The sequence below is a fragment of the Balaenoptera ricei genome, chromosome 10, assembly GCF_028023285.1.
Source record: "Balaenoptera ricei isolate mBalRic1 chromosome 10, mBalRic1.hap2, whole genome shotgun sequence".
Taxonomy (NCBI): domain Eukaryota; kingdom Metazoa; phylum Chordata; class Mammalia; order Artiodactyla; family Balaenopteridae; genus Balaenoptera; species Balaenoptera ricei.
Window position 1 is genome coordinate 17,532,485 of NC_082648.1, and position 27,399 is coordinate 17,559,883.

Sequence of the window (27,399 nt, forward strand, 5' to 3'; positions counted from 1 at the left end):
GCCTGAAGGGGCTAGTCGCCACAGCTAGCCGGAAGGGAGTCCGGGAAAAACTCTGCAGCTGCCGAAGAGGCAAGAGACTTTTTCTTGCCTCTTTGTTTCCTGGTGCGCAAAGAGAGGGGGTTAAGACCGCCTCTTAAAGGAGCTCCAGAGACGGGCGCGAGCCGCGGCTATCAGCGCGGACCCCAGAGACGAGCATGAGACACTAAGGCCACTGCTGCCGCCACCAAGAAGCCTGTGTGCGAGCACAGGTCACTCTCCACACCTCCCTTCCCAGGAGCCTATGCAGCCTGCCACTGCCAGTGTTCCGTGATCCAGGGACAACTTCGCTGGGAGAACGCACGGCGCACCTCAGGCTGCTGCAACGTCACGACGCCTCTGACGCCGCAGGCTCGCCCCGCCTCCTCCGTACCGCTCCCTCCCCACTGCCTGAGTGAGCCAGAGCCCCCGAAGCAGCGGCTCCTTTAACCCCGTCCTGTCTGGGTGGGGAACAGACGCCCTCAGGCGACCTACACGCAGAGGCGGGTCCAAATCCAAAGCTGAACTCCCAGAGCTGTGCGAACAAAGAAGAGAAAGGGAAATTTCTCCCAGCATCCTCAGGAGTGGCGGATTAAATCTCCACAAACAACTCGACGTACCCTGCATCTGTGGAATACCTGAATAGACAACAAAACGTCCCAATATTGAGGAGGTGGACTTTGGGAGCAACGATATATATATATATATATATATTTTTTTTTTTCCCCTTTTTCTCTTTTTGTGAGTGTGTATGTATATGCTTCTGTGTGTGATTTTGTCTGTAATCTTTGCTTTTACCATTTGTCCTAGGGTTCTGTCTGGCCATTTTTTTTTTTTTAACTATAGTTTTTGGCACTTGTTATCATTGGTGGATTTGTTCTTTGGTTTGGTTGCTCTCTTCTTTCTTTCTTTTTTTTTTGCTTTTTATTTTTCTTTATGACTTAAAAAATTTTTAATAATTATTTTTCATTTAAATTATTTTATTTTATATTACTTTATTTTATTTTATCTTCTTCTTTCTTTCTTTCTATTTTTTCTCCCATTTATTCTGAGCCGTGTGGATGACAGCTCTTGGTACTCCAGCCAGGGGTCAGGGCTGTGCCTCTGAGGTGGGAGTGCCAATTTCAGGACATTGGTCCACAAGAGACCTCCCAGCTCCACGTAATATCAAATGGCGAAAATCTCCCAGAGATCTCCATCTCAATGCCAAGACCCAGCTTCACTCAACGACCAGCAAGCTACAGTGCTGGACACTCTATGCCAAGCAACTAGCAGGGCAGGAACACAACCCCATCCATTAGCAGCGAGGCTGCCTAAAATCATAATAAGGCCACAGACACCCCAAAACACACCACCAGACGTGTACCTGCCCATCAGAAAGACAAGATCCAGCCTCATCCACCAGAACACAGGCACTAGTCCCCTCCACCAGGAACCCTACACAACCCACTGAACAAACCTTAGCTGCTGGGGACAGACACAAAAGACCTACAATAACAAACCCAAAACAATTAAGAAAATGGGAATAGGAACATACATATCGATAATTACCTTAAATGTAAATGGATTAAATGCTCCATCCAAAAGACATAGGCTGGCTGAATGGATACAAAAACCAGACCCGAATATATGCTGTCTACAAGAGACCCACTTCAGACCTACAGACACATACAGACTGAAAGTGAGGGGATGGGAAAAGATATTCCATGCAAATGGAAATCAAAAGAAAGCTGGAGTAGCAATTCTCATATCAGACAAAATAAACTTTAAAATAAAGACTATTACAAGAGACAAAGAAGGACACTACATAATGATCAAGGGATCAATCCAAGAAGAAAATATAACAATTGTAAATATTTATGCACCCAACATAAGAGCACCTCAATACAAAAGGCAAATACTAACAGCCATAAAAGGGGAAATCAACAGTAACACAATCATAGTAGACTTTAACACCCCACTTTCACCAATGGACAGATCATCCAAAATGAAAATAAATAAAGAAACACAAGCTTTACATGATACATTAAACAAGATGCAAATAATTGATATTTATGGGACATTCCATCCAAAAACAACAGAATACACATTCTTCTCAAGTGCTCATGGAACGCTCTCCAGGATAGATCATATCTTAGGTCACAAATCAAGCCTCGGTAAATTTAAGAAAATTGAAATCGTATCAAGTATCTTTTCTGACCACAACGCTATGAGACTAGATATCAATTACAAGAAAAAATCTGTAAAAACACAAACACATGGAGGCTAAACAATACACTACTTAATAACCAAGAGATCACTGAATAAATCAAAGAGGAAATCAAAAAATACCTAGAAACAAATGACAATGAAAACATAATGACTCAAAACCTATGGGATGCAGCAAAAGCAGTTCTAAGAGGGAAGTTTATAGCAATACAATCCTACCTTAAGAAATAAGAAACATCTCAAATAAACAACCTAAACTTACACCTAAAGCAATTAGAGAAACAAGAACAAAAAAACCCCAAAGATAGCAGAAGGAACGAAATCATAAAGATCAGATCAGAAATAAATGAAAAAGAAATGAAGGAAATGATAGCAAAGATCAATAAAACGAAAAGCTGGTTCTTTGAGAAGATAAACAAAATTGATAAACCATTAGCAAGACTCATCAAGAATAAAAGGAAGAAGGCTCAATAGAATTAGAAATGAAAAGGGAGAAGTAACAACTGACACTGCAGAAATACAAAGGATCATGAGAGATTACTACAAGCAACTTATATGCCAATACAATGGACAACCTGGAAGAAATGGACAAATTCTTAGAAATGCACAACCTTCCGAGACTGAACCAGGAAGAAATAGAAAATATAAACAGACAAATCACAAGCACTGAAATTGAAACTGTGATTAAAAATCTTCCAACAAACAAAAGCCCACGATCAGATGGTTTCACAGGCGAATTCTATCAAACATTTAGAGAAGAGCTAACACCTATCCTTCTCAAACTCTTCCAAAATATAGCAGAGGGAGGAACACTCCCAAACTCATTCTACGAGGCCACCATCACCCTGATACCAAAACCAGACAAAGGTGTCACAAAGAAAGAAAACTATAGGCCAATATCACTGATGAACATAGATGTAAAAATCCTCAACAAAATACTAGCAAACAGAATCCAACAGTACATTAAAAGGATCATACACCATGATCAAGTGGGGTTTATCCCAGGAATGCAAGGATTCTTCAATATATGCAAATCAATCAATGTGATACACCATATTAAGAAATTGAAGGATAAAAACCATATGATGGGGCTTCCGTGGTGGCGCAGTGGTTGAGAATCTGCCTGCCAATGCAGGCGACACGGGTTCGAGCCCTGGTCTGGGAAGATCCCACATGCCACGGAGCAACTGGGCCCGTGAGCCACAATTACTGAGCCTGCGCGTCTGGAGCCTGTGCTCCGCAACAAGAGAGGCCGCGATAGTGAGAGGCCCGCGCACCACGATGAAGAGTGGTCCCCGCTTCCCGCAACTAGAGAAAGCCCTTGCACAGAAACGAAGACCCAACACAGCCATAAATAAATAAATAAATAAATAAATAAATAAATAAATAAAAGAAAATAGTCACTTAAAGGACAAAATTAAAATTATAAAAAAAAAAAAACATTTGATCATCTCTATAGATGCAGAAAAAGCTTTTGACAAAATTAAACACCCATTTATGATAAAAACTTTCCAGAAAGCAGGCATAGAGGAAACCTACCTCAACATAATAAAGGCCATATATGACAAACCCACAGCCAACATCATCCTCAATGGTGAAAAACTGAAACCATTTCAACTAAGATCAGGAGCAAGACAAGATTGCCCACTCTCACCACTATTATTCACATAGTTTTGGAAATTTTAGCCACAACAATCACAGAAGAAAAAGAAATAAAAGGAATCCAAATTGGAAAAGATGAAGTAAAGCTGTCACTGTTTGCAGATGACATGATACTATACATAGAGATTCCTAAAGATGCTACCGGAAAATTACTAGATCAATGAATTTGGTAAAGTAGCAGGATACAAAATTAATGCACAGAAATCTCTTGCATTCCTATACACTAATGATGAGAAATCTGAAAATGAAATTAAGAAAACACTCCCATTTACCATTGCAACAAAAAGAATAAAATATCTAGGAATAAACCTACCTAAGGAGACAAAAGACCTGTATGCAGAAAATTATAAGACACTGGTGAAAGAAATTAAAGATGATACAAATAGATGGAGAGATATACCATGTTCTTGGATTGGAAGAATCAACATTGTGAAAATGACTCTACTACCCAAAGCAATCTACAGATTCAATGCAAACCCTATCAAACTACCACTGGCATTTTTCACAGAACTAGAACAAAAAATTACACAATTTGTATGGAAACACAAAAGACCCCAATAGCCAAAGCAATCTTGAGAAAGAAAAAGGGAGCTGGAGGAATCAGGCTCCCTGACTTCAGACTATACTACAAAGCAACAGTAATCAAGACAGTATGGTACCTGGACAAAAACAGAAATATAGATCAATGGAACAGGATAGAGAACCCAGAGAAAAACCCACATACATATGGTCACCTTATCTTTGATAAAGGACGCAAGAATATACAATGGAGAAAAGACAGCCTCTTCAATAAGTGGTGCTGGGATAACTGGACAGCTACATATAAAAAATGAAATTAGAACACTCCCTAACACCATACACAAAAATAAACTCAAAATGCATTAAAGACCTAAATATAAGGCCAGACATTATCAAACTCTTAGAGGAAAACATAGGCAGAACACTCTATGACATAAATCACAGGAAGATCCTTTTTGACCCACCTCCTACAGAAATGGAAATAAAAACAAAAATTAAAAAATGAGACCTAATGAAACTTAAAAGCTTTACACAGCAAAGGAAACCATAAACAAGACTAAAAGACAACCCTCAGAATGGGAGAAAATATTTGCAAATGAAGCAACTCACAAAGGATTAAGCTCCAAAATTTACAAGCAGCCCATGCAGCTCAATTTCAAAAAAACAAACAACTCAATCCAAAAATGGGCAGAAGACCTAAATAGACATTTCTCCAAAGAAGATATACAGATTGCCACAAACACATGAAAGAATGCTCAATATCATTAATCATTAGAGAAATGCAAATCAAAACTACAATGAGATATCATCTCACACTGGTCAGAATGGCCATCATCAAAAAATCTACAAACAATAAATGCTGGAGAGGGTGTGGAGAAAAGGGAACCCTCTTGTACTGTTGGTGGGAATGTAAATTGATACAGCCACTATGGAGAACAGTATGGAGGTTCCTTTAAATACTAAAAATAGAACTACCAGACGACCCAGCAATCCCACTACTGGGCATATACCCTGAGAAAACCATAATTCAAAAAGAGTCATGTACCAAAATGTTCATTGCAGCTCTATTTACAATAGCCAGGACATGGAAGCAACCTAAGTGTCCATCAACAGATGAATGGATAAAGAAGATGTAGCACATATATACAATGGAATATTACTCAGCCATAAAAAGGAATGAAACTGAGTTACTTGCAGTGAGGTGGATGGACCTAGAGTCTGTCATACAAAGTGAATTAAGTCAGAAAGAGAAAAACAAATACCGTATGCTATCACATATATATGGAATCTAAGAGAAAAAAAAAAAGATTCTGAAGAACCTAGGGGCAAGACAGGAATAAAGACACAGACCTACTAGAGAATGGACTTGAGGATAGGGGTAGGGGGAAGGGTAAGCTGGAACAAAGTGAGAGAGTGGCCTGGACATATATACACTACCAAACACAAAATAGATAGCTAGTGGGAAGCAGCCGCATAGCACAGGGAGATCAGCTTGGTGCTTTGTGACCACCTAGAGGGGTGGGATAGGGAGGGTGGGAAGGAAGGAGACGCAAGAGGGAAGAGATATGGGGACATATGTATATGTATAACTGACTCACTTTGTTATAAAGCAGAAACTAACACACCATTGTAAAGCAATTATACTCCAATAAAGATGTTTTAAATAAATAAATAAATAACCATTAAAAACGTTAGAATTTTGTATATGTTTTGACCCAGCAATAAAAAAAAAGAAAAATTCAAAATTTGTATTTTATTTTGATTACCAACCAACATTATAAGTGACATTTTTTAGGCAAGAAAACATGCTCAATTCTATCTTCTTAAAAACCTGTCAGTATGTAAAAATACAGAAAGTGCATGTGTACATATACACAGGAAAAAAGGAAAAAAACCCAGCAAAGAGATTGACTGGTTAACTGAGAGCACAACTGCCTACTTTATCTCAGTCTAGAGTGGTTTTTTTTTTCAGTCTGGAGTATTTTTAAATGAAATTAAGTAATAATGTCAACTGTTATGAAATTAAAGATCAGGGCTCAGACATGCAGAAGATTTCAAATAAGATCTAGGAAGTAAAAGATAAGTTTAGTGAGCACATAGAAAGTAACTATTTTTTCCATAAAAAATTTTAATTTGGTTTTGAGGAAAGACTTTAATTTTACTTTTGTCAAATATGGACCCGGTTCATCGTTGGAATGTGCCAATGCAGTGCATAAAATAAAAGTTCTGTATAAAAGGCCAATAAGATGTGTTACCATGTTTATTCCTGTTCCAGAGGATGTCTCACAACCTGCAAGACAAGCTGACATGTATGACAAACCATCGTTTCCACATACAGGATCCCATATTTTAGTTGGACAGTTACAATCCATGTTGCAGTCAGCAAGGATGACATTTCCCACATGTAAATCTTGTTGCACTCTGAAATGATTTAAAATAATGCCATGGATATTGAAAGAATATTAGAGCATTTTCTTTTTCTTTTCATCTCAGTTCCCAATTATATTTCTTCTACTCCCCAAAATAGAAGCAGAAATCTGTCAACTGTCAATGTATGGCCTGGATACTATAACTCTGCAAGAAAATATACCTTACTTTGGTGACCACAGCCAGTTTTTCAATGATCTCTTTCAGGTAAACAAAAGCCAATAAACAAGCATTAACTGAGCACCTACTATACAGAAAGTATTTTTCCAGGTATTAATTAGAATTCAAAAATGAAGATGAACAAATCCCAGTGTTGGTCCACATGGTGGAAAATAACAAGAGAGATCATATTTTATAAAAACAATCTCAAGGGCTCAAAATCTGTAAGAGCAAAGTCTGTAAGTGCAATTTATAATGTATATAATACATTTAGCTCCAGAAACATAACTACTTGAGTAAACAAATACATTCTTCTAGTATAAAACGTGTTCAGTGATCATCAAGAAGACCAATTAGCAGCTATCTATAAACAAGACACCACTGTGAAAATCCCAGAACACAGTTGTGAGGCTGGAGCACCTCCTGAGCCACAGAGACCAAGAAGGATGACCTTAGAAGGATAACAGGAGCAGTAACACTCTGAGCAGATTGCCCCTCCCCCAGCCTAGTACAACACCACATCAAGACAGCCCCCCTAAGCCTATGGTTTCTCCAGTGGGAAAAGAAAGCCCAGTGCCCCCAGGTTGTGGAATGCTTTCCAGGAGGCCCACTCAGATCTTTCTACAAGGGGATCACTGGGAGAATCTGTGGGGTTTGACCACTGGAGAAGGAGAGGGGGGCAGGACTTACAGCAACCAGCAGTCAGATCTTGGTAAACTGCATTCCTGCTTGCAGCAGTGCCCAAGCAGGGATCCCAGCTAGTGCCTCTGCCCATCTGCAGAGCTGAGTGGTGACCCCATCTGGCCAGAGAGCTCGGTTGGCAGTTCTGCCTGATTTGGGTTCCCAGTCAATGGGCCACCCTGGCCATGGAGCTCCACCCAACTGCTAAGTATAGCCTCCAGTCCTACCCATCCAGAAAGCCTGGCCAGAGAGCCTGGGCAGCCACAGAGCCCATCCTACAGCCACAAAGACCCTGAATAGTCAAAGGAATCTTGAGAAAGAAGCATAAAGGTGTAAATATCACACTTCCTGGTTTCAAACCATATTACAAAGCTATTGTAATTAAAACAGTATGGTATTGGCATAAAAACAGTCACATAGATCAATGGAACAGAATAGAAAGCCCAGAAAAAAACCTATGCATGTATGTCAATTAATTTACAACAAAGGAGCCAGGAATATATACAATAGGGTTGGGAAAGTCTTTTCATAAATGGTGGCGGGAAAACCAGACATCCACATGCAGAAGAATGAAACTGGATCCTTATCTTACACCATACACAAAAATCAACTCAAATTGATTAAGATTTAAATTTAAGATCAGAAACCATGAAACTCCTAGAAGAAAACATAAAGGGTAAGCTCTTTGACTCCAGTATTGGCAATGATTTTTTTGGATTTGACAACAAAAACACAAGTAACAAAAGGAAAAATAAACGAGGGGGATGACGTCAAACTAAAAAGCTGCTGCACAGAAAGTGAAACCATCAACGAAATGAAAAGGCAACCTATGAAATGGGAGAAAATAGTTGCAAATCATATATCTGATAAGAGGTTAATTTCCAAAATATAAAGAACTCCTACAACTCAATAACAAAAACCAAATGATCTAATTTAGAAATGGGCAGAGGAACTGAATAGACATTTTTTCCAAAGAAGACATACAAACAGCCAAACCGGTAAATGAAAAGATGCTCAACATCACTAATTATCAGGGAAATGCAGATCAAAACCACAATGAGATATCACCTCATACCTATTAGGATGTTTAAGGGGATGTCTATTATCAAAAGGAAAGAGGTAACAAATGCTGGTGAGAATGTAGAGAAAAGGGAAACCTTGTGCACTTTTGGTGGGAATGTAAATTGATAGACCCACTGTGGAAAACAGTATGGAGTGTCCTCAAGAAATTAAAAATAGAACTACCATATGATCCAGCAATTCCACTTCTGGGTATTTATCTGAAGGAATGAAAATAGACGATGGAAGAGATATCTCTATTCCCGTGTTCATTGAAGCATTATTCACAATAATAAGACATGGAAATAACCTATGTGTGCATTGACAGATGAATGGGTAAAGAAAATGTGGTATATGTATATATATACACACACACACACACACACACAAAATGGAATATCAACCACCATAGAAAAGAAGGAAATCCTGACATTTGCGACAATATGGATGAGCCTTGAGGGCTTTATGCAAAGTGAAGTAAGTCAGAAAGAGAAAGAAAAATGCTATATGATCTCACTTATTTGTGGAATCTAAAAAAACTGAACTCACGGAAACAGTAGATTGGTGGTTGCTGGGAGGTAGGAAAAGGAATGGGGAAACGTGGTCAAAGGGACAAGCTTGCAGAGACGGGGTGAATAAGTTCTGGGGATACGATGTACATCCTAGTGACTATGGTTAACAATGCTGTATGTTTTAAAGTTCCCAAGAGAGTAGATCTTAAAAGTTACCACACACACACACATGCAAAATTGTAAATATGTGAGGTGATGGATGTGTTAACTAACCTTATTGTGATAATCATTTTGCAATATATAATGTATCAAATCATCAGATTATACACCTTAAACCTAAATGATTTTTTTGTCAATTATATCTCAATAAAACCAGGGAAAAAAAGTTTTTTAAAAAGGGTCTAACTCAGAGAAAGACAAATATCATATGATATCACTTAGGTGGAATCTAAACAAAATGATACAAATGAACTTATTTACAAAACAGAAACAGACTCACAGATGCAGAAAACAAATTTATGGTTACCAAAGTGGAAAGAAGGGAGGGATAAATTAGGAGTTTGAGATTAACAGATATACACTATAAAAAATAAATAGAATTATATAAAAAATGAATAGTTGATATAAAATAAACAACAAGAACTACTGTATAGCACAGGGAACTATATTCAATATCTTGTAATAACCTATAATGGAAAAGAATCTGAAAAGAATATATATATATTTATATATATGTGTGTGTGTAACTGAATCACTTTGCTGTACACCTGAAACTAACACATTGTAAATCAACTATACTTCAATTTAAAAACAGATCTAAAGGTCTAACAAGATTACTTTCCTTATGTTCAATGTAATATGATGAAAAGAACGCTAGCATGGGAGTCTAGAAACTGAATTAAAGTCCTGACTCATGACTAGATTATGCCTTTTTACATATTTGCTCTGGGAATCAGGATAATTGGAGATGGAGATAATCTTTAAGATTTTACTAATTTTAAATTCTATTCTTATATATTGATGGAGTTGAAGAGGTTTTCCATGACCTCCCTTTGTCATTTAATCTCTCTGAATCTAAATTCTTCATCTGTAAAATGAAAATAACAACAGCTATCTTAAATGGAATTTGCAAGACTCAAATAAGATAATATATAAAATTACTTTTATGATTATATATTTAATATTATTCCAATCGTATAGTCCTTGGTAATTTTAAAGGGACCATTTTAGGATGCTCTTCATTTCAACTCATCACTCCATTATCTAGATATGTCCTACAAATGACTTTTAGAAACTCATATCACTATGCAAAACCTTCCTGTGAACCCAGGTAACCCTCAAAATGCAATCTAAAACCATTCAACAACATAGATATACCTATACAAATAAAATATATAAATTTATATAAGCATCGATATATCACGTATTAGGATTCAGTTACGTTAAATTTAAGCCCATCCTGGAACCATATAAAGGTGATTGAGACTGTATAGTCAACTCTTAATTTTACCTGTTTATGGTTGTATAAAATATATGGATAACACATCCTAATACAACCTAAAACCATAACTAGTTTCTGTGATATTCATTTTACTATCTACTAGGATATCACAAAGACAAACACACACACACACACACGCAATCATAAGCTCACTAACTCTGTGATATATTCCCAACCTCTTTAATAAGATGGAGAAAGACCACAAATTCCTGCCATTAACTCCAATTAGCAAATAATCTGGTCATGAGTAATCACTGTAGAAAATATATTATTAACTTTTGAAAGAGTATGACATTCATTAGAAAACAACATACCCTTCGTAAGAGGTGGTTATGCCAGCAACTGAAGAATTATCACAGATCATGAGAAAACACAAAAAATAGAGAAGATACTCAATTAAGGATAACCAACATCCTATGTGGGCAGCTTGTATGACAGTAATCTTGAACTTCTTCATAATTAAACCACCAACTATATATCCAATGCATATTGGAGGTAAGTTATAAATACCTATAAATACAAGTAAAATATTATGTACAAAGTGACTTAGCAAAGGAAAAAATATGATAACACATTTATCTAATATGTCTCACATAAAAAACCATTTAGGTTCCACTCATAGTGAAGAAGGCTAATTTAAATTTATCCCCACTTAGTTATGCATTACATACAGAGAGATTTTTAAATGCCCCACAACATCGAAATATATTTTAGAAGACTGTTATCATTGTCATTCATTTAATTAATAGCAGTAAGTTGTAAATTTCTTGTATGCAGGGATCATGATCTATATCTCTTTTCTTAGGATCAAGGTAGAAGTGAGAAGTCAAAGTCGACCAGTCATTTATTGCTTTCCATTCTTTCGGGTGGGATTATATATATAATGATTTGTATATAACATATACAGTATTATATAATCATACAGAGAATGATTTGTATGATTCTGCAGCTTTTTATTCCCACTCTGTTAAGAATTTGACTCAGCTCAAGGTATTTTAGAGGTACTTTGCTGAGCCTGTGATTGTCAAGTGTCTTTACATTTAATGTCTTGCTGCTACTGACTAGCACTCTCCCTCCCCCGATCCTCCCCCCAAAAACGGAAAAAGAAAGGGAAAAGACAGCCCTAGGTTTCATCTTTACAGTGCCAGGGTCTGTTCACTGAATCACACTCTTGGGAGAGCTTGTTTAATATCCATTCTCAAGTCCCATTCCAGAGAGCCTAATTTAGTATATTTGAGATGGGTCCCAGGTATCTGGACTTTTAACAAACAATCTAGGTGATGTGGGTACATGTAATCTGGAACTTCTCTTTTCAAAACAGTAAGAAAGATCCCAGGAGAAACTCAGGGTGGAGGAGAACCACCGAGGTTAGTGTGGTTGCAGGAAAATCAGAATGTATGGGCGGCAGAGACATCTCAAAACACCAGGGAGCCAGGGAACTAAGTTAGAAACCACAGAATTCATGAATTGGAGCCAAAAAAGTAAAACCTGGATGTGAAACAAAATTCCTGATGAGTTAACTCTGTCTTCCTTTTTACATAAATGAATTACCAATCTGAAAATTGGATCTAACTTGTACGTTCCCTAAACTTTCCACAAATATTTCAAATTTGCATTCTGACTACAAAAAGAGCCAAAGAAAGAAGAAAACCAGGATTTTCTGGCTTCTTCCCTTCCTTACCCTCTCTTGATTTCCCTGGAGAGCAGACGGGGGGAGATTACCAGAGGCAAAAAAATATCCTAACAGATTTCAACTGAGGAGTTTCCTAGACCCATCATCACACTGTTCACCATTTCATGGGAAAAAAAGTGGGCTACAATTGCAGAGAAGAATAAACATACCAATGAGAAAGATTGCATCTGAAGCTGATTTTCCATAGTGCTGTTCCAGATATTTAGGCATGAAGGAGATCATATTGACAAACGCATTGAATTGCAGCACACTTATTAGTATGAAAAGCATGTAAACTGGGTTGCACAAAAGGCTTTTCATGAATGGTAAAAAATCTGAAAGGAAAGGATGACAGCAGTGTCATACAAACTTGGCTTTGCATTTTATGACTGACTTTTTCTGAAACATCAACCTCCCCTCTAAAGTATGTTTTTCTGTTTTATAATGCACATGTGTTTCTTGATTCTTTTTGCCCCTTGAAAGCTAAAGTTGTATCGCTGTTTTGGTAGCTTCTGCAAGACAGTGAGGCAGCTGAGCGGGAAGGGATCAGAACACAGTCGTTTTGCCTTCACTAAGTTACTAACGTGTCTTAAGGAAAAAGTATAACTATTGCATGACAAAAATATTGTCCGAGTTCACACCATTTCTTTCTTATCCTTCTCTTTTACTTGTACTAATATCCTCTCTTCTCTAGAGATCATCTAGAATGAAAGATTCTTGCTCTCCTGTTCTGTCCTCTAAAGTCAGGAAGGAAATCAATTTGATAAAGAAGTTCACACTCAAATATTGATTAATCATTCCTGAACATTTAAAATGTAGTTAGATGTGGAAATTCATGACATATAAATTTTCTCAAGTACTAGGCATTTCTTTGCTTCTAACGGTTCACAGTCTTTTAAAATACCAACCCCCAGGTCTCGCTCTCTGAAATCCTGATTCATTTGCTATATACTAAAGACCATGTAAATGAGTTAACCGAAATGTTTTCCTGTTTGTGTGGACAGACAAAGCTCAGAGCCAAATTTGCGGCCAGCTCTAGCACATGTTCTAGGTCACACTGTCTCCATTTTGGGTCAAAGTCTCACTTATAGTTTCTTTTCACTTTTCCTATCTTCATGTTCTCTGTCTTGATTTCCTTACTTATTGTGTATTATCCTGGTTTGCTTAATAAACAGCCTAAAATCCAATCTAGCAAAGTATCAATCAGTAAACAACTTGGAAGAGGAGGAAGCATAGTTTAATGCAAAGAAATGAATTCTAGTTGTAGAATTCATATGTATGAATAAAGTACATGGCAGAGAAGTGACTTGTGTTCACAGCTCTTTGGAGATTTTGAAGTCACGCATGTTTGTTGACATACTGTCCTAATAGATGAGTCTCAGTAGTTTCAATTTCTTTTCTAGATGTCATATACTGAGTTAAGCCCTTTCCTAGTTTATCTTGCAGACTATAAATGATATTCTGTGTTAAAATTCCCTACCGGTCCATACCGGCCCTTTGAGAAGAGTTGTGAATATAATCGTAAGGACTCTGAGAGTTTGTAAGATTCTGAATTGGCTCCTAATGATATGAGAAGTATTAAATCATGTTAAATTGTGGTTTAAGTGAATTTGTAACTGCTAAAAATTCTGTGCAAATTGATATTATAATTTACGGGTGGTGGTTGAAGTGGCAACATCAACAATAATAATACTAATACTAGTAAGCAGTAATAATAGTAATATGTGTCAGAACTCCTTTTACCTTCGCCCAACAACTTTATAATAATAAATACTATTTTATCCCCATCTTTGAGGTAAGGAAACTAAGCCCCCCACCACCTTCCAAATGGACACTCTTTAAGAATTCCAAGGCCCAGGCCATACCTTATACTAATTAAATCAGACCTCTGGGTAATACTGCAAAATTTCCATGCATCAGTAATTTAAAAAATTCCCTAGGTGATTCCAATATATGGCCAAGTTTGAGAACGAGTATTCTTGAATACTATACATAGATTACCTTACTTAGTTTCCCATAGATACACCTTCTGTAAATTATGCTTTGAGATTTATTGAGGATCTATACCAAACAAAAACCTGTTACATGAAATATGCTCCTGAATTTGCTAGAAAACAACTATGTGACTCAATATTACTTGTATTGTAAATCATATAATTTTTTTCTTTTTTTTACAACTTGTTACTTGGGCAACAATTTCTCTTTACGAATTGTTATCCTTTCCACTCTCAAATATAGATAATTATATGACCTATAATTGAGGTGCCTTTTTTCTTTTCTGCCTTAACTTCCAAGAAGCTCACAGCTCAGCTAATACTTTTGGTTTCAGACCTATATGGTACTTATTTGGATTAGCGTATATTTTTCCTCCTTTTGTTCTTGGTTTGAGTTTCTTTTTTAATTAGACCTATGCTCTCTGTAAAATAGATTTTTTAAGGCAGATGGGACCTAATTTATTTATTTATTTATTTATTTATTGAGTACCCAGATTGACATAAAATTTCATATAAATGCTGATCTAAGTCAGGTTCTAAACTATATCATTCACTCCCATGTGGTAGCATGGGAAAACATTATTGTAGTAGCACAGCTAGACATTACTGACTGCTGACTGCCAGTGACAAATTGTTTTAACTCAGCCTAGCATATTGTAGTAGACTAAGATACAGACACGACTACAGAAAATAAAAAGTAAATTGTAAAATATAAATTGTAAAACATAAAATGTTTATATTTGCCTTTAGTGATTCCAACCCTTTTCTTCCTGACTTTGCTTTGTTTCTCTTCTTTGTCATTTTTAACGGTCTCAGCAATATCCTCTAGTCCTTCCTTTGGAAGTGTTTTGGGCAAAACGAAAAAAGGAATGGCAGTAAGCACATTCACTCCTGCACAAACCAAAAAGCCAAACCACCATGCACCAACCCAACGAGTATCAGTGGGAGTTATGGTCAGATCATCTGTAAAGAGATATACACATTTTTTATTAGTTTGAGTCATTATTTCCTTTCTGAACTATAGAAAATTATTACAATTATAATTGTCAGGTTCTATCCAAGTACAGAATTTGCATATAATTCAGACATTGATAAAACTTGTCTGACAATATGTGGTGTTACAATACTATCTAGCAATAAGCTAGTTTGACTATCTGTCCTATCATGTAAGGAATTTATAAATAGGTACATATTAAAGAGCTACAAGTTCTATTTCATTATCCTCAAATGATTGCTTGATTTAAAAAAAATTTAAACCTATATGCTTAAATCTTTTGAAAACAAGAAATATGATTAGTGCAGTAGAAAGAGCACTGGATTTTGAGTCAGAAGATCAGCACTGTATCTTGCTCTCCTGCTCACTGGTTTGAAATATTGAAAATTATTTAAACTCCTCAACTTCAATTTGGTCACCTGGAAAGTGGAGATTCTATCTAACTGAGGGTCAGGTAAAGCAACAATTAAATGTGATAACCTACCCAATGATGCTTTGTGTACTCTGGACACTGTATAAATAGATTTTATCGAGTTACCTGTGTTCACCGATCCAGTGTCAACATAAACATTTGCACAGAATGACGCTAACGAAAGTCCAATCAAAGGACCAATGATAGCTCCTGTTTCTATAAACCCTAAAAATAAAGGAAAATATAAAGTTATACACCCACATAAAGAGTTCTAATCCCATGAAGAGTCTGAAGATTGAATTGTTTTTACCTTAGATATTTTTGCCTTATGTGTTCAATCTGTAGGAAAATTAAACTTGGTGTACGTATAAGTAACAAGGGTGTTTGTTTAAATGTTGAAAAAGCCTCCAAATTCTCTTTCACACTCGGTTACAGATAAAGATCTGCAGTTAGAAGCAACTGGCTGCAGCAGGGTGACCATATTGTGTGCAAACGCCCTTCTCCAAGATGAAAATATTCCTTTTCTCTTATGACAGACTAACTTACTTAAAATTATCAGTGTGTATGTATGACTTCATTCCTTAATAATAATTTTGAAATAAAACTAAGGAAATGGGAATCTTTAAATTCTATGACAGCATATCTCCACAATCTCAACTTGACCTGATAAATTGCTAAGACAAAGGTGAGATTAGTGGGACTGTCCCCATTATGATTCAAAGCCAGTTTCTCTTGTGGTATTAGAGACTGGTTAAAGTGATGGCCTTTTTTGGTGAGTTTTCTTGTGTCTTGTGAGTAAACTATTACTGTGTCTGATATTGGAATAGAATTATCACTACTGTATCATGGGTGGATATTTTGATTCTATGGTTCCTTCAGTATTACAGCTGGGATCTTTCTATTGAGAAAGTCACAGTATAGAGCAAAATTATTTTGTTGCCTTCCACAGTCATATTTTTGGAGGATTTTAAAAGAAATACTATGTTATGATAAATATCTTGTGGCATATTCTTCAGAAAAGCTTCACTCCCAAATCTACCACTTGAAACTTCCTTTGGCTCTGTCCTCACTTTTATTGATACTTCTCTTCCCCGTTACCGTCGTCTCCTTTCTTACCCTCCACCTTCTTATCTTGCATTTCCATCAGTCCCCTCCATCCTCACTTGACTTTTTACTCCTCTGGACCATTATCATCAGCTATCTCATGATTTGTCTACAATTCTGAGTCTATGCTGAGCCCTCCCTGCTTACTGAAAATCCAGGCTCGAGCTTCTTCAACTTTCTTCCTCTTTACTTCAAAATATGTCTTCACGGATTGCCTCTGCCTTCTCCACGGTTTATGGGCTAGTCCACCTTGTACACACCTGACTGCTTGACACTAATCCTTTCAAAACTTTTGTTTAATTTCATTGAAGTATAGTTGATTTACAATGTTGTGTTAATTTCTTCTGTACAGCAAAGTGTCATATATATATATATATATATATATATATATATATATTCTTTTCCACGATGGTTTGTCACAGGATATTGAATATGGTTCCCTGTGCTACACAGTAGGACCTTGTTGTTTATCCATTCTGTATAAATAGTTTGCCTCTGCTCATTTCAAACTCCCAATCCATCCCTCCCCTACACCTCCTCCCCCTTGGCCACCACGAGTCTGTTCTCTATGTCTGTGAGACACTAACCCTTTCTATTTTCTCTGAGGTCTTGCTCAACCAAACACTCCCTCTTGTGTATTTGTTCAGTCTCCCCCACATCCAGTGATTGGTACAATTTCTCAAATTCACCCTGATTTCTTTCCTGTCATTATACTCTGCCTCTACTTTACTCAAATCCTTTCACGTTCTACTCAAAATACTCGCAGGTAGCCTCAGTGATCTCTTGGCCACTTACCAGTGGTCTTCATCTTCTTAATTGGTCAACTTTCTTTGGACATTTTCCTCTGAAGACTTACAAAACTATACAGTCATTTATTGTCTTAGTCTTGTCCCTTATGACTACCCCTTCTTTGAGTTTTCTTCCTCTTACTCTATTCACTTAAGTAGAAGCATTCCCTAGTATTTTATCCTAGGGCCCCTCACTATGTAGCATCTGACCTCCTACGGCAACCTCATTTCTCCCTCTTGATTTTATTTTTTGTCTCTGTATAAGTGATTCTCAAATTTTATGTCTAGCTTTTATGTTCCCTCCTAAACTCCAGAGCCATACATGGAACTGTTTTCTTGATGTATAGCTAATTTACTTATAATTATTTAATTATACATGGATTATTAATTATTAATAATTATTACTGCAATTTTCAAATTTAATTATACACATATTTATCAGATTTTATTGATTTATAATTATGTAGTTATTTACATACTAAACTTTATATGGACAATGTCTTATTCATCTTAATACATGTAGAGATTATCCATTGCTTCTGCGTTATACACCCTAATATTTGTTGAAAAAAGAAATACATATTTTAACAAGGTGTTTGTTAATTTATTGCAGGTGAGCATTCTGTAATCTTTCAATATAAGTATGTGAATGGATTTCAAAGACTGAATAGAAAAACACTGAAAAAGATTATTGCAAAATCAGTGAGTCATCAAAATCACCCAAAGTTGCTTGGGATAATCGTTCCTAAATATTTTAATCTCCTCATTACATGTAGCTCTGTTACTATCTTCTCTCACTCACTTTGACTTTTCTGGTTTTAAAAAGATATTTCTACTTTAACAGAAAAAATGTCCCTGTACTCAAAGTTATGATTTTATAACCAACAACAGATGGAGTAACTAAGGAATATAAGCAAGTTATGCATAATAAATTAAGAATATTCAGGAGAGGGCTTCCCTGGTGGCGCAGTGGTTGAGAGTCTGCCTGCCAATGCAGGGTACACGGGTTCGACCCCTGGTTCGGGAGGATCCCACATGCCGCGGAGCGGCTGGGCCCGTGGGCCACAATTACTGAGCCTGCGCATCTGGAGCCTGTGCCCCGCAACAAGAGAGGCCACGATAGTGAGAGGCCCGCGCACCGCGATGAGGAGTGGCCCCCGCTTGCCACGACTGGAGAAAGCCCTCGCACAGAAACGAAGACCCAACACAGCCATAAATAAATAAATAAATAATTAAAAAAAAAAAAAAAAGCAAAAAAAAAAAAAAAAGAATATTCAGGAGATTGTAAGACAATATACAAGGTGGATCTTAAGTTGCCTATTGTGGGAGATACTGATAGATGTTAGAAAATGAATTTTCAGGAAACATAACCAAAATTATGAAGACAGATATTTGCAAAAAATATGAAACAGCCTGGCTATTATAAAGAAATTGTGATAAAGAGAAACTATATAGGAAACTAAATAGATAAACTGAGTGCAGAGTTAGTAATAAGTGGAGAGCTCATATTTAATAGATAGTATGTTTCATCAACATGAAAGAGAAGACATTTAAAATAGTTAAAAATTATACTGCAAGAATTTTTATAAGAAATTGATTATAAATACTATAGATAAAATGACCAATATAGAAGTTATAATAACCTATACATGAAGTGATGAAGACCTGAACAAAAATAGAAGTAATGAAAATAGTGAGAAAGGTTTTGAATATGAGACATTTTGGATAAAACATTGCTAAATCTCTTAACAGATTGGGTATAGAGTGGTGCCCAGCAAATGGAGGAGTCAAATAGAACTCCAGGGGCACTAGATTAATGGCATTTTCAATAGTAAAAAAGCAGATTTAGCAAAGTGGCTTATTTGGAGTTAGCCCATAATTGCTCCATTCAACAAACTTTAAATGATGGCCAGTTGTGCCAAAGCACTCTGCTCATCATTCTGGAAATCACTAAGCACCCAAATAAATAACTAATATCCATGCTCAAGGAGCTTACTGTCCTGAAAAGAGGCTAAGGCAGATTTTCCAACTCACCAATATATAAAGGAGAGTTTTCAGATTTGGCAAAATCCTCTATGTAGGAAATACCCAAAGGCATGATGGGAGTTTCACCAATTCCACGTATAATATTTCCAACTAGTACATACACCCACATTAATGATTTAACTTCCTTCACACACTCTGCATTAAAAGAAAAAAAGACATTACATTAGTGTTTTGGTAGTGAAATATTAGCAATACTTAATTCTAAGTTTTTGGTAAGTAAGCATTTCACAGTTCTTATGTGACCATGGCACCTTGCCAACAATTTACTATGCCAGCGATGACTCATGGGCCATCCCTCTTGCATTTTCTGACAGAGTGCTTAGGTATGGCCAACAATAAGTGGTACGCTGGAGCCAGTTCCTACTGGCTGGGGAGAGATGAGAATATACATCTCTTCCCAATTCAGTATTTAGTGATAACATGCCGGTAGTTTGATGAGAGTATTTACACCACAGAAATTGACAAACATTAAAAATCAAGGCTATTTTTTTCCCTCCAGAGAGTTAGTTTACCAGCAACTACTAAACTTAGTTAGCTGTTATAAGTGCTACCCAATATATATACTAACTTTGAGGAGAGGAAAAAACACAAATATCTCTCCCTAGAATTGAGACTATATTTATAAGATTTACATAAGAGGCTCACTGAGTTTTGAATTCTCTACAGTTCTAATTACTTTATAGAAATGAAAAATATTTAACTGAGTAGTAATCACATTTTCTCTATAGAGCCCACTGTATACTGTGATCACCAAATAACTTCTTTTTAAATTGAAGTACAGTGACTTAACAATACTATATTAGTTTCAGGTGTACAACATAGTAATTTGATATTTTTATAGATTATACTCCATATAAAGTTATTATAAAACATTGGCAACATTCTCTGCGTTGTACATTACATCCTTTTACTTATTTTATACCTAGTAGTATGTACCTCTTAATCCCCTCCTCCTATTTTTCCCCATCCTCCCACCCTTCTCCCCACTGGCAATTACTAGTTTGTTCTCTGCATGTATGAATCTGTGTCTGTTCTGTTATATTCATTCGTTTCATTTTTTAGATTCAGCATATAAGTCAAAACATACAGTATTTCTCTTTTTCTCACTTATTTCACTAAACATAATACCCTCCAGGTCCATCCATGTTGTTGCAAATGGCAAAATTTCATTCTTTTTTGTGGCTGAGTAGTATATTCCACTGTGTATGTATTCACCACGTCTTCTTTATCCATTCATCTGTTGATGCACACTTAGGTTGCTTCCATATCTTGGCTATTGTAGATAATGCTACTATGAACATTGGGGTGCATGTATCTTTTTGAATTAGTGTTTTTGTTTTTTTCAGATATGTATATATATATCCAGGAGGAGAATTGCTAGATCCTATGGTAGTTCTATTTTTAATCTTTTGAGGAGCCTCCATACTGCTTTTCATAGTGGCTGCACCAATTTAGATTCCCATCAGCAGCGTACAAGTGTTCACTTTTCTCCACATCCTCACCAATATTTGTTATTTGTTACCTTTTTAAGGCCAGCCATTCTGGCAGGTGTAAGAAAATATCTCATTGTGGTTTTTGATTTGCATTTTCCCGATGATTAGTAAACTGTGCCACCCACAGATGTGAGGGTCCTGAACACAGCTGAGTCTCAAAATTTCTTGTGAGGCTATCTCTCAGTCATTCCCAGTCCAGAAAATCATAGTCTCCGTTGCTGGGTATTCATATTTTTATCTATGATGAGCACAATGTTTATGTCTATAGATCACAGGCAAACTCCAGGTTTCCTCTAGGGCAAAACTGAGACTATCAGGTGGTTAAGGAATCAACACACTTCCCTGGAGATACACCCAACTGGGAAGGTTTTGTTTATCTACTACAATGCACATTAGGAAAAATAAGAAACAGGACCTGAGTCATTCTTTGGCAAAAGACAACTCAAGGAGAGAACGTGGGCTATTGCTGATGTCACTGTTTTCTTTTGTTTCCCCAGGGGGTTCCTTTGATTTAGAGTTTCTGAGACAACTATTCTTATACTCATTTGAACTATTTTGATTCTCTCTTATTCCATGCTGGCAGTGAAATTCCCAGCCTAAAGAACCACTGTAACTTCCACTGATATGAATACAGCCTGAAAATGTGCCCATCACAGGGAAAGAAGTTCTGGTCTGAGGTAAATTAACAGGGTCACCTATAGACTAAGTATCACCAGATTACACAGGTCCTTTAGCACAGGAAGGGGCAGAGGCAGGTATGTTGGTGCCTGGGACTGCAAGAACCTGGAAGAAACACCATTATTGTACACTATCGCGCTGGATTAGGAAGTAGTCTCTGGAAAAGAGGGACAACTGGGCAAAAAAGACAAGTTCCTAGTTCAGTAGAAAGAGACTAGAGTATTCAGAACTATAGCATACTCGCCTGCTTTCTCTGCTATAGAATATCAATAATATAACACAAATCTTTTGAACTTTGTTTCTACCTCTGTTTCCTATTTAGATAATTGTATAGACAAAATCATCATTATAAACCCATCCTTCTAAGATATTTTCCTCTAAGGAATTAATTTTACAGTGGCTCTTGGGTGGATGTCTTTGACTGATTTTTAAATAACCATTTTAAAGAACAGACAAGGCAGTCTTAATAGGTCTATTCAAATATAAGAGGCATAACATTTTCTATTATTAGCCATTCCTATTCTCCTCCGTGATCTCCTCTAAAATCCTTTAGAGGGGAAAAAATATCTTTTTGTTCCTCTACCTTACTTAACCAAACCCAATAACTCATTCAAAGACCCTCCACAGAAAGTGTTCAGTTACAAATTAACTAAAGTAATAAAATGAAGCAGACAACCTGATGGATCTTCTGTTGGTTTGAAAATCTGGGTTCCGTTTTCCATACACAAGAAACTGTTTGAGGACAAATTACCAGACACTGAAACTGTAGATTCATATTCGTATCTGTATGAACACAGGGAAAACACATTTGTGTTAAGGAGCCAATGAGGACAATGTGAGCATTGTGAAGATGCTCCTGCTTCACTTAAGATACAACATCCAAACCCAGGAAAGCAGATGTCTTTTCATCTTTGCCACCCAATCATCATAGATTGCTATCATCAAAAAGAACTTGCCACTCACAAAAATGTGCAATTCATTGACAGCCAGCTTTCAATTATCTGCATATGTATGGTCTATCCTTTAGATTACCTAACATCAATGTTTGTGGTTTTTAGGTGATCATTGCCTGGAAATAATTACTGTGGATAAGGAACAAAAAGGAAGAAAAATAATAGACTCTATGAAGTATAATAAAGAAGATAAAGCTTTGGGAGGAAAAACAACACAACAAACAAGTTTCCAACTTTGGATTCTCTGAGGTTTGCTCATAAAAAATATACCCCACTTTCTGAGAATCAAACAATAATCCCTTCATGCATTCATCAATCCCCAAGAAAAACAAAACATTTTCCCATCATAATGAGAGAACTTTGGAGATTCAAACACTGTGACAGTGCAATGTAATGAGTTTTTCTCTTCTCATAAGAACAAAAGGGTTAATACACTGTGACTATATTATCTTAGGCAAATTACCACAAGATCCCATGCCCTTTCTCAGAAAGTAAATTGTAAGCTGCAATAATGGAAGAAAATATGTCCAGCTAAGTCTCTCTTTGTTAGAAATTATGCTGGACTGGTTTCTATATTTCTAGTAGATAAGAGAAATCCAAAAACAAAATACACACACACACACACACACACACACACACACACACACACAAACAACATTGCCCTTCTGAGTTCCAAATGAGCTAAAGAGTGCTATGCTTGGATGTCACTGATAGTTCTGATTTCTATGCTATAGAACATAATAAAAAGGGTCAAAATGCCTTCTCCTTTGAACAATTGTCCAGTCATGGTCACAGAGAGTCTGTGAACTGTGGACAAGGGCTTCTGTCTCCATACCAATGACCCCATGAGATTTGCCAGCTTCAGACAAAAAAAAATAACACCTTTGGCAGAGAGTGGAAAGAAATGTAAATAATAGCTGAATATTACTTGATGTTGTCTTGGACAGGATAGGAACTAAAAGGACGGTAAAAAACTCTTTGCCTGAAAACGTCTGATCCCTTCAGAAATACCTGAGAAGATAACATATCATTTTCATTTAATTTATCCACTAAAACCTAATAATTCATTCAAAGTTCATTCATCCCCAAAACTTCAGCAAAATGACAGTTGATGGATTATAAAATAGTAAAGGAAAAGGCATAATGCCGCAAGGATAAAGAAAATGGAAGATTTGACAAGGAGAAAGAGATTTTGGAAATTCGACAAGAAGATAAAGATTTTGAAAATGGGAAAGCAGATGAGTGGTCACTGAACTAGAAAATATGAGAAACACAAGCCTAAGTAAGTGCCTGCAGGGGAGCAACCAAACATGTGCCACATATCCCTGGAAAGTTTCAGGCAGGATACAAGATACTTCTAAAGGCAGGAGTGGGTATGATCCAAAAAATCAGAGGATTGGTTTAAAGTGTGTATAAGGAGCAGTTAAACCCTTATAATAGACACCCTCCACCATCCCATTGAACATGGCCTTAGACTGCAGAGAGTCAAAACAAGCACATTGAGGATAGGAGGCCATACTAAAAACTGGGGATATTAAGTAAAAGAAAAATCTACACACTGATAAAAGAGACTCCCATCTGGCTGGTAGCCAAGCTGCCATGTCTCAGGCAACAGATTGGAGAATCCCTGCCTGAGTTAACTGACAGGTTATGGACAGTTCTGAGCCATCTCTAAAACATCCAGTCCCTGTGCTGTGAAGAAGTCCTCCAACAACCAAGTCCTACACATGTACCACAGAACTTCTGGTTAGCTTGTTGTTGCTATTCCTCTCTCTCAAATATGAGTAGCTAACCAAGGACCACCAGATATATGAAGGAAGCCTATAACATAAAGACAAAGACAAAACAAATAAAAAACTGTACACTTGAAAGAGAGACATGAAGACAGATGAAGAAAATGTAGATGGAAAAGACATTGCATTCTTAAAACAAGAGCAAGATGTTCCTTAAAAAGATACATTCAAAGAACAAGAGTCCTTAAAACTTAAAAATATGATAGCAAAAGTTAGAAATCCATTCAAAGGTTTGGAAGATAAAGAAATCTCCCCCAGGGACTTTCCTAGCAGTCCAGTGGTTAAGACTTCGCCTTCCAATGCAGGGGGTGCGGGTTCGATTCCTGGTTGGGGAGCTAAGATCCCACATGCCCCACAGCCAAAGAAACAGAAAACTAAAACAGAAGCAATACTGTAACAACTTCAATAAAAGACTTTAAAAATGGTCCACATCAATATAAAAAATCTTTAAAAATCTCCCCTAAAAGTAACAAGAAGGTAAAGAGATAGAAAATTGGAGAGGAAAGATGAGAAAACTATAAGCTTAACTCAGGATGTAACAATATTCAAGAACAAGTAGAAGTTCTAGAAAGAGAAAGTAGAGGGGTGGAAGAAGGGAGGATATTATCAAAGAAACAATAGAAGCAACTTTTACAAATGTCCAGATTGAAGGCACCTAGCACGATAAAGGAAAATCATTTATACCAACATGATTATCATGAATTCAAATTCTGGAGTTTAAAGGAAAATCCCAACAGCTCCTAGAGAAAAGAAACTGGTCGCAGGGGTTAGAATGGTATAGGATTCTCAAGAGTTAACACTGGAAACTAGAAAGTATTGGAAATGATGTCTTCAAAATCCCTAGGGAAAAAACTTCAAACCAGAATTTTATACCAGCCAAACTGTCACCAAGTATGGGAGTAGAATAGGAATATTTCCCGATGTCTTAAAATTATTACTTTCCTTGCACACTTTCTCAGAAACCTATTAGATGACATTTTCCACAAAAAGAGTAAGAATGAAAAGGAAAGGAGAAGATATTACTACCCTGGAAGTGAGTAACTGAATGGAAGAAAGAGGCAGGACAAATTCCCAAGGAGAATGGTGAGTGAAAATTTCAAGGAAGCAGCCATGCGGCTGGCCTGGAGAGTTCCCAGTTCAGATTGCAGATGGAAAATTGATGATGACAGGAGAGGTATCTCAAAGACAAAAATGAAACCCTCTGATATGTATGAATATATTGAGAAGACGTTGTCCTACCGGTAAAGAATTTGGTGATGATTCGTGAGAAATAAAAAGAAAATGAATCAAACATAAAATGAGGCAATTATTAAATCCAGGGAAAATAAAAAGTGATATAAGAAAGGGAAAATAACAGCATGGTTCAGCTGAAATATGAAAAATATTTACATAGTCACACACATGGAATAGTGAGCATGATTTTATAGTAGGAAGTCAATATGTATATTACATAACATTAAAGTATCAAAAACTAAAAGGATAAACATTTACTTAGAAATATGGAAGCAAATAGAAGAAGAAAGAGCTAAAAGAGTTGGGAGTGGTTGCCTCTGGAGAGGAGTAACATGAGCAATGTTGAAGGGGTGGGGGACAATGCTTTTTTCAACATAATTTTACTTTTCACAATTTTGCACACATATTACTTTGGTAAAAATTTAAAATGAAAATCAACCTTCAGACTGGTCTATCCTTTGGTGACCCATAATTAAACAGAAACTCAACTGTAATTAGAAGTGTCTAAATAGTCCCTAGAAAGGAGTAATCCCAAATCTTGCCAGGTCCTAAGAATCTTTTCATCAGACTCAACTCCATAAAAGAGTTGTCCCAAATCTCTGTTTCATAAATGGACATGTAAGTGGAAGCCAGGCAGCCAAGAGCACAAAACAGGCGGGTGGAACAGAATCTGAACCTTGCAGTTTCTATTACAGTGCTCTGGGTCTTTAGGGGCAGTGTTCCTAGAAAGAAATCCAAGCTTATTTCCTGCAGCTGAAAGTTGCCCCTGAAAAAGTCATCAGAGACTGCAGTACTTACCGGTCCATGAGGAAATGAGGTAGTGATTGTAAGAAACACCCTAGGCCCATAACCACACATCCGACACCAATCATTATAGGTCTGTGCAGTTTAGTTCCAAAATAACTCACAAATATAATCAACAAAAGATTTCCTAGAAAAAATTGATGTGAAAAATGAATATTTCAATTAGTATGAACAAAGTCTAAATTAACAGCCTCACCCAATCATTGACTATCCAGCATTTATTGTATAATAAATATCTGAAATACTGGGATTGGTGCTAGGGATGCATGAAATAATAAATGAATAAGACACAACCCCTGCCCTGAGGGAAGGCTCTGTTTCACAATGTCTTTTAACAGAGGTTCTTGACCTGCTGTCTATAAACCCCAAAGGAGTCCATGGATAGAAATCAGGTGTTCCATGAACTTGAGTGAGAAAAAAAATTACATCTTTATTTTCAGTAACTTAATATTAGTATTTCCTTTGACTGTGAAAGTAGACACAAACTACATTAGTATTAACACTATGTATGATTTTGTCATCAATTATCACCAACAGAAGTTACAGGTATTTGCATATGACATTACAGTTGTTGCAGATACTTCAAAATATTATTGACACCAATGATTGCTTCAAAATTAGTGTAGATTTGTTATTTAATGTGATGGTAAGAAGTACAAGTATTATTATATAAGCTGCTTTTAATATTTTGA

General features: G+C 36.6%; 1 protein-coding gene across 3 annotated transcripts in view; it reads right to left on the minus strand.

Annotated features, from left to right (window-relative positions):
- The window catches only part of SLCO1A2 (solute carrier organic anion transporter family member 1A2), a 107,018-nt gene that overhangs the window by 19,005 nt on the left and 60,614 nt on the right, over positions 1-27,399 (minus strand). For all 3 annotated transcript variants that reach the window (XM_059934522.1, XM_059934521.1, XM_059934523.1), the window contains exons 5-12: positions 26,702-26,834; positions 22,601-22,707; positions 19,742-19,888; positions 15,942-16,040; positions 15,154-15,372; positions 12,586-12,750; positions 11,058-11,253; positions 6,660-6,825 (exon numbers count right to left, since the gene is read on the minus strand). In XM_059934522.1, the coding sequence (XP_059790505.1) occupies positions 6,660-6,825; positions 11,058-11,253; positions 12,586-12,750; positions 15,154-15,372; positions 15,942-16,040; positions 19,742-19,888; positions 22,601-22,707; positions 26,702-26,834 (1,232 nt within the window). The remainder of the gene's footprint in view (positions 1-6,659; positions 6,826-11,057; positions 11,254-12,585; positions 12,751-15,153; positions 15,373-15,941; positions 16,041-19,741; positions 19,889-22,600; positions 22,708-26,701; positions 26,835-27,399) is intronic.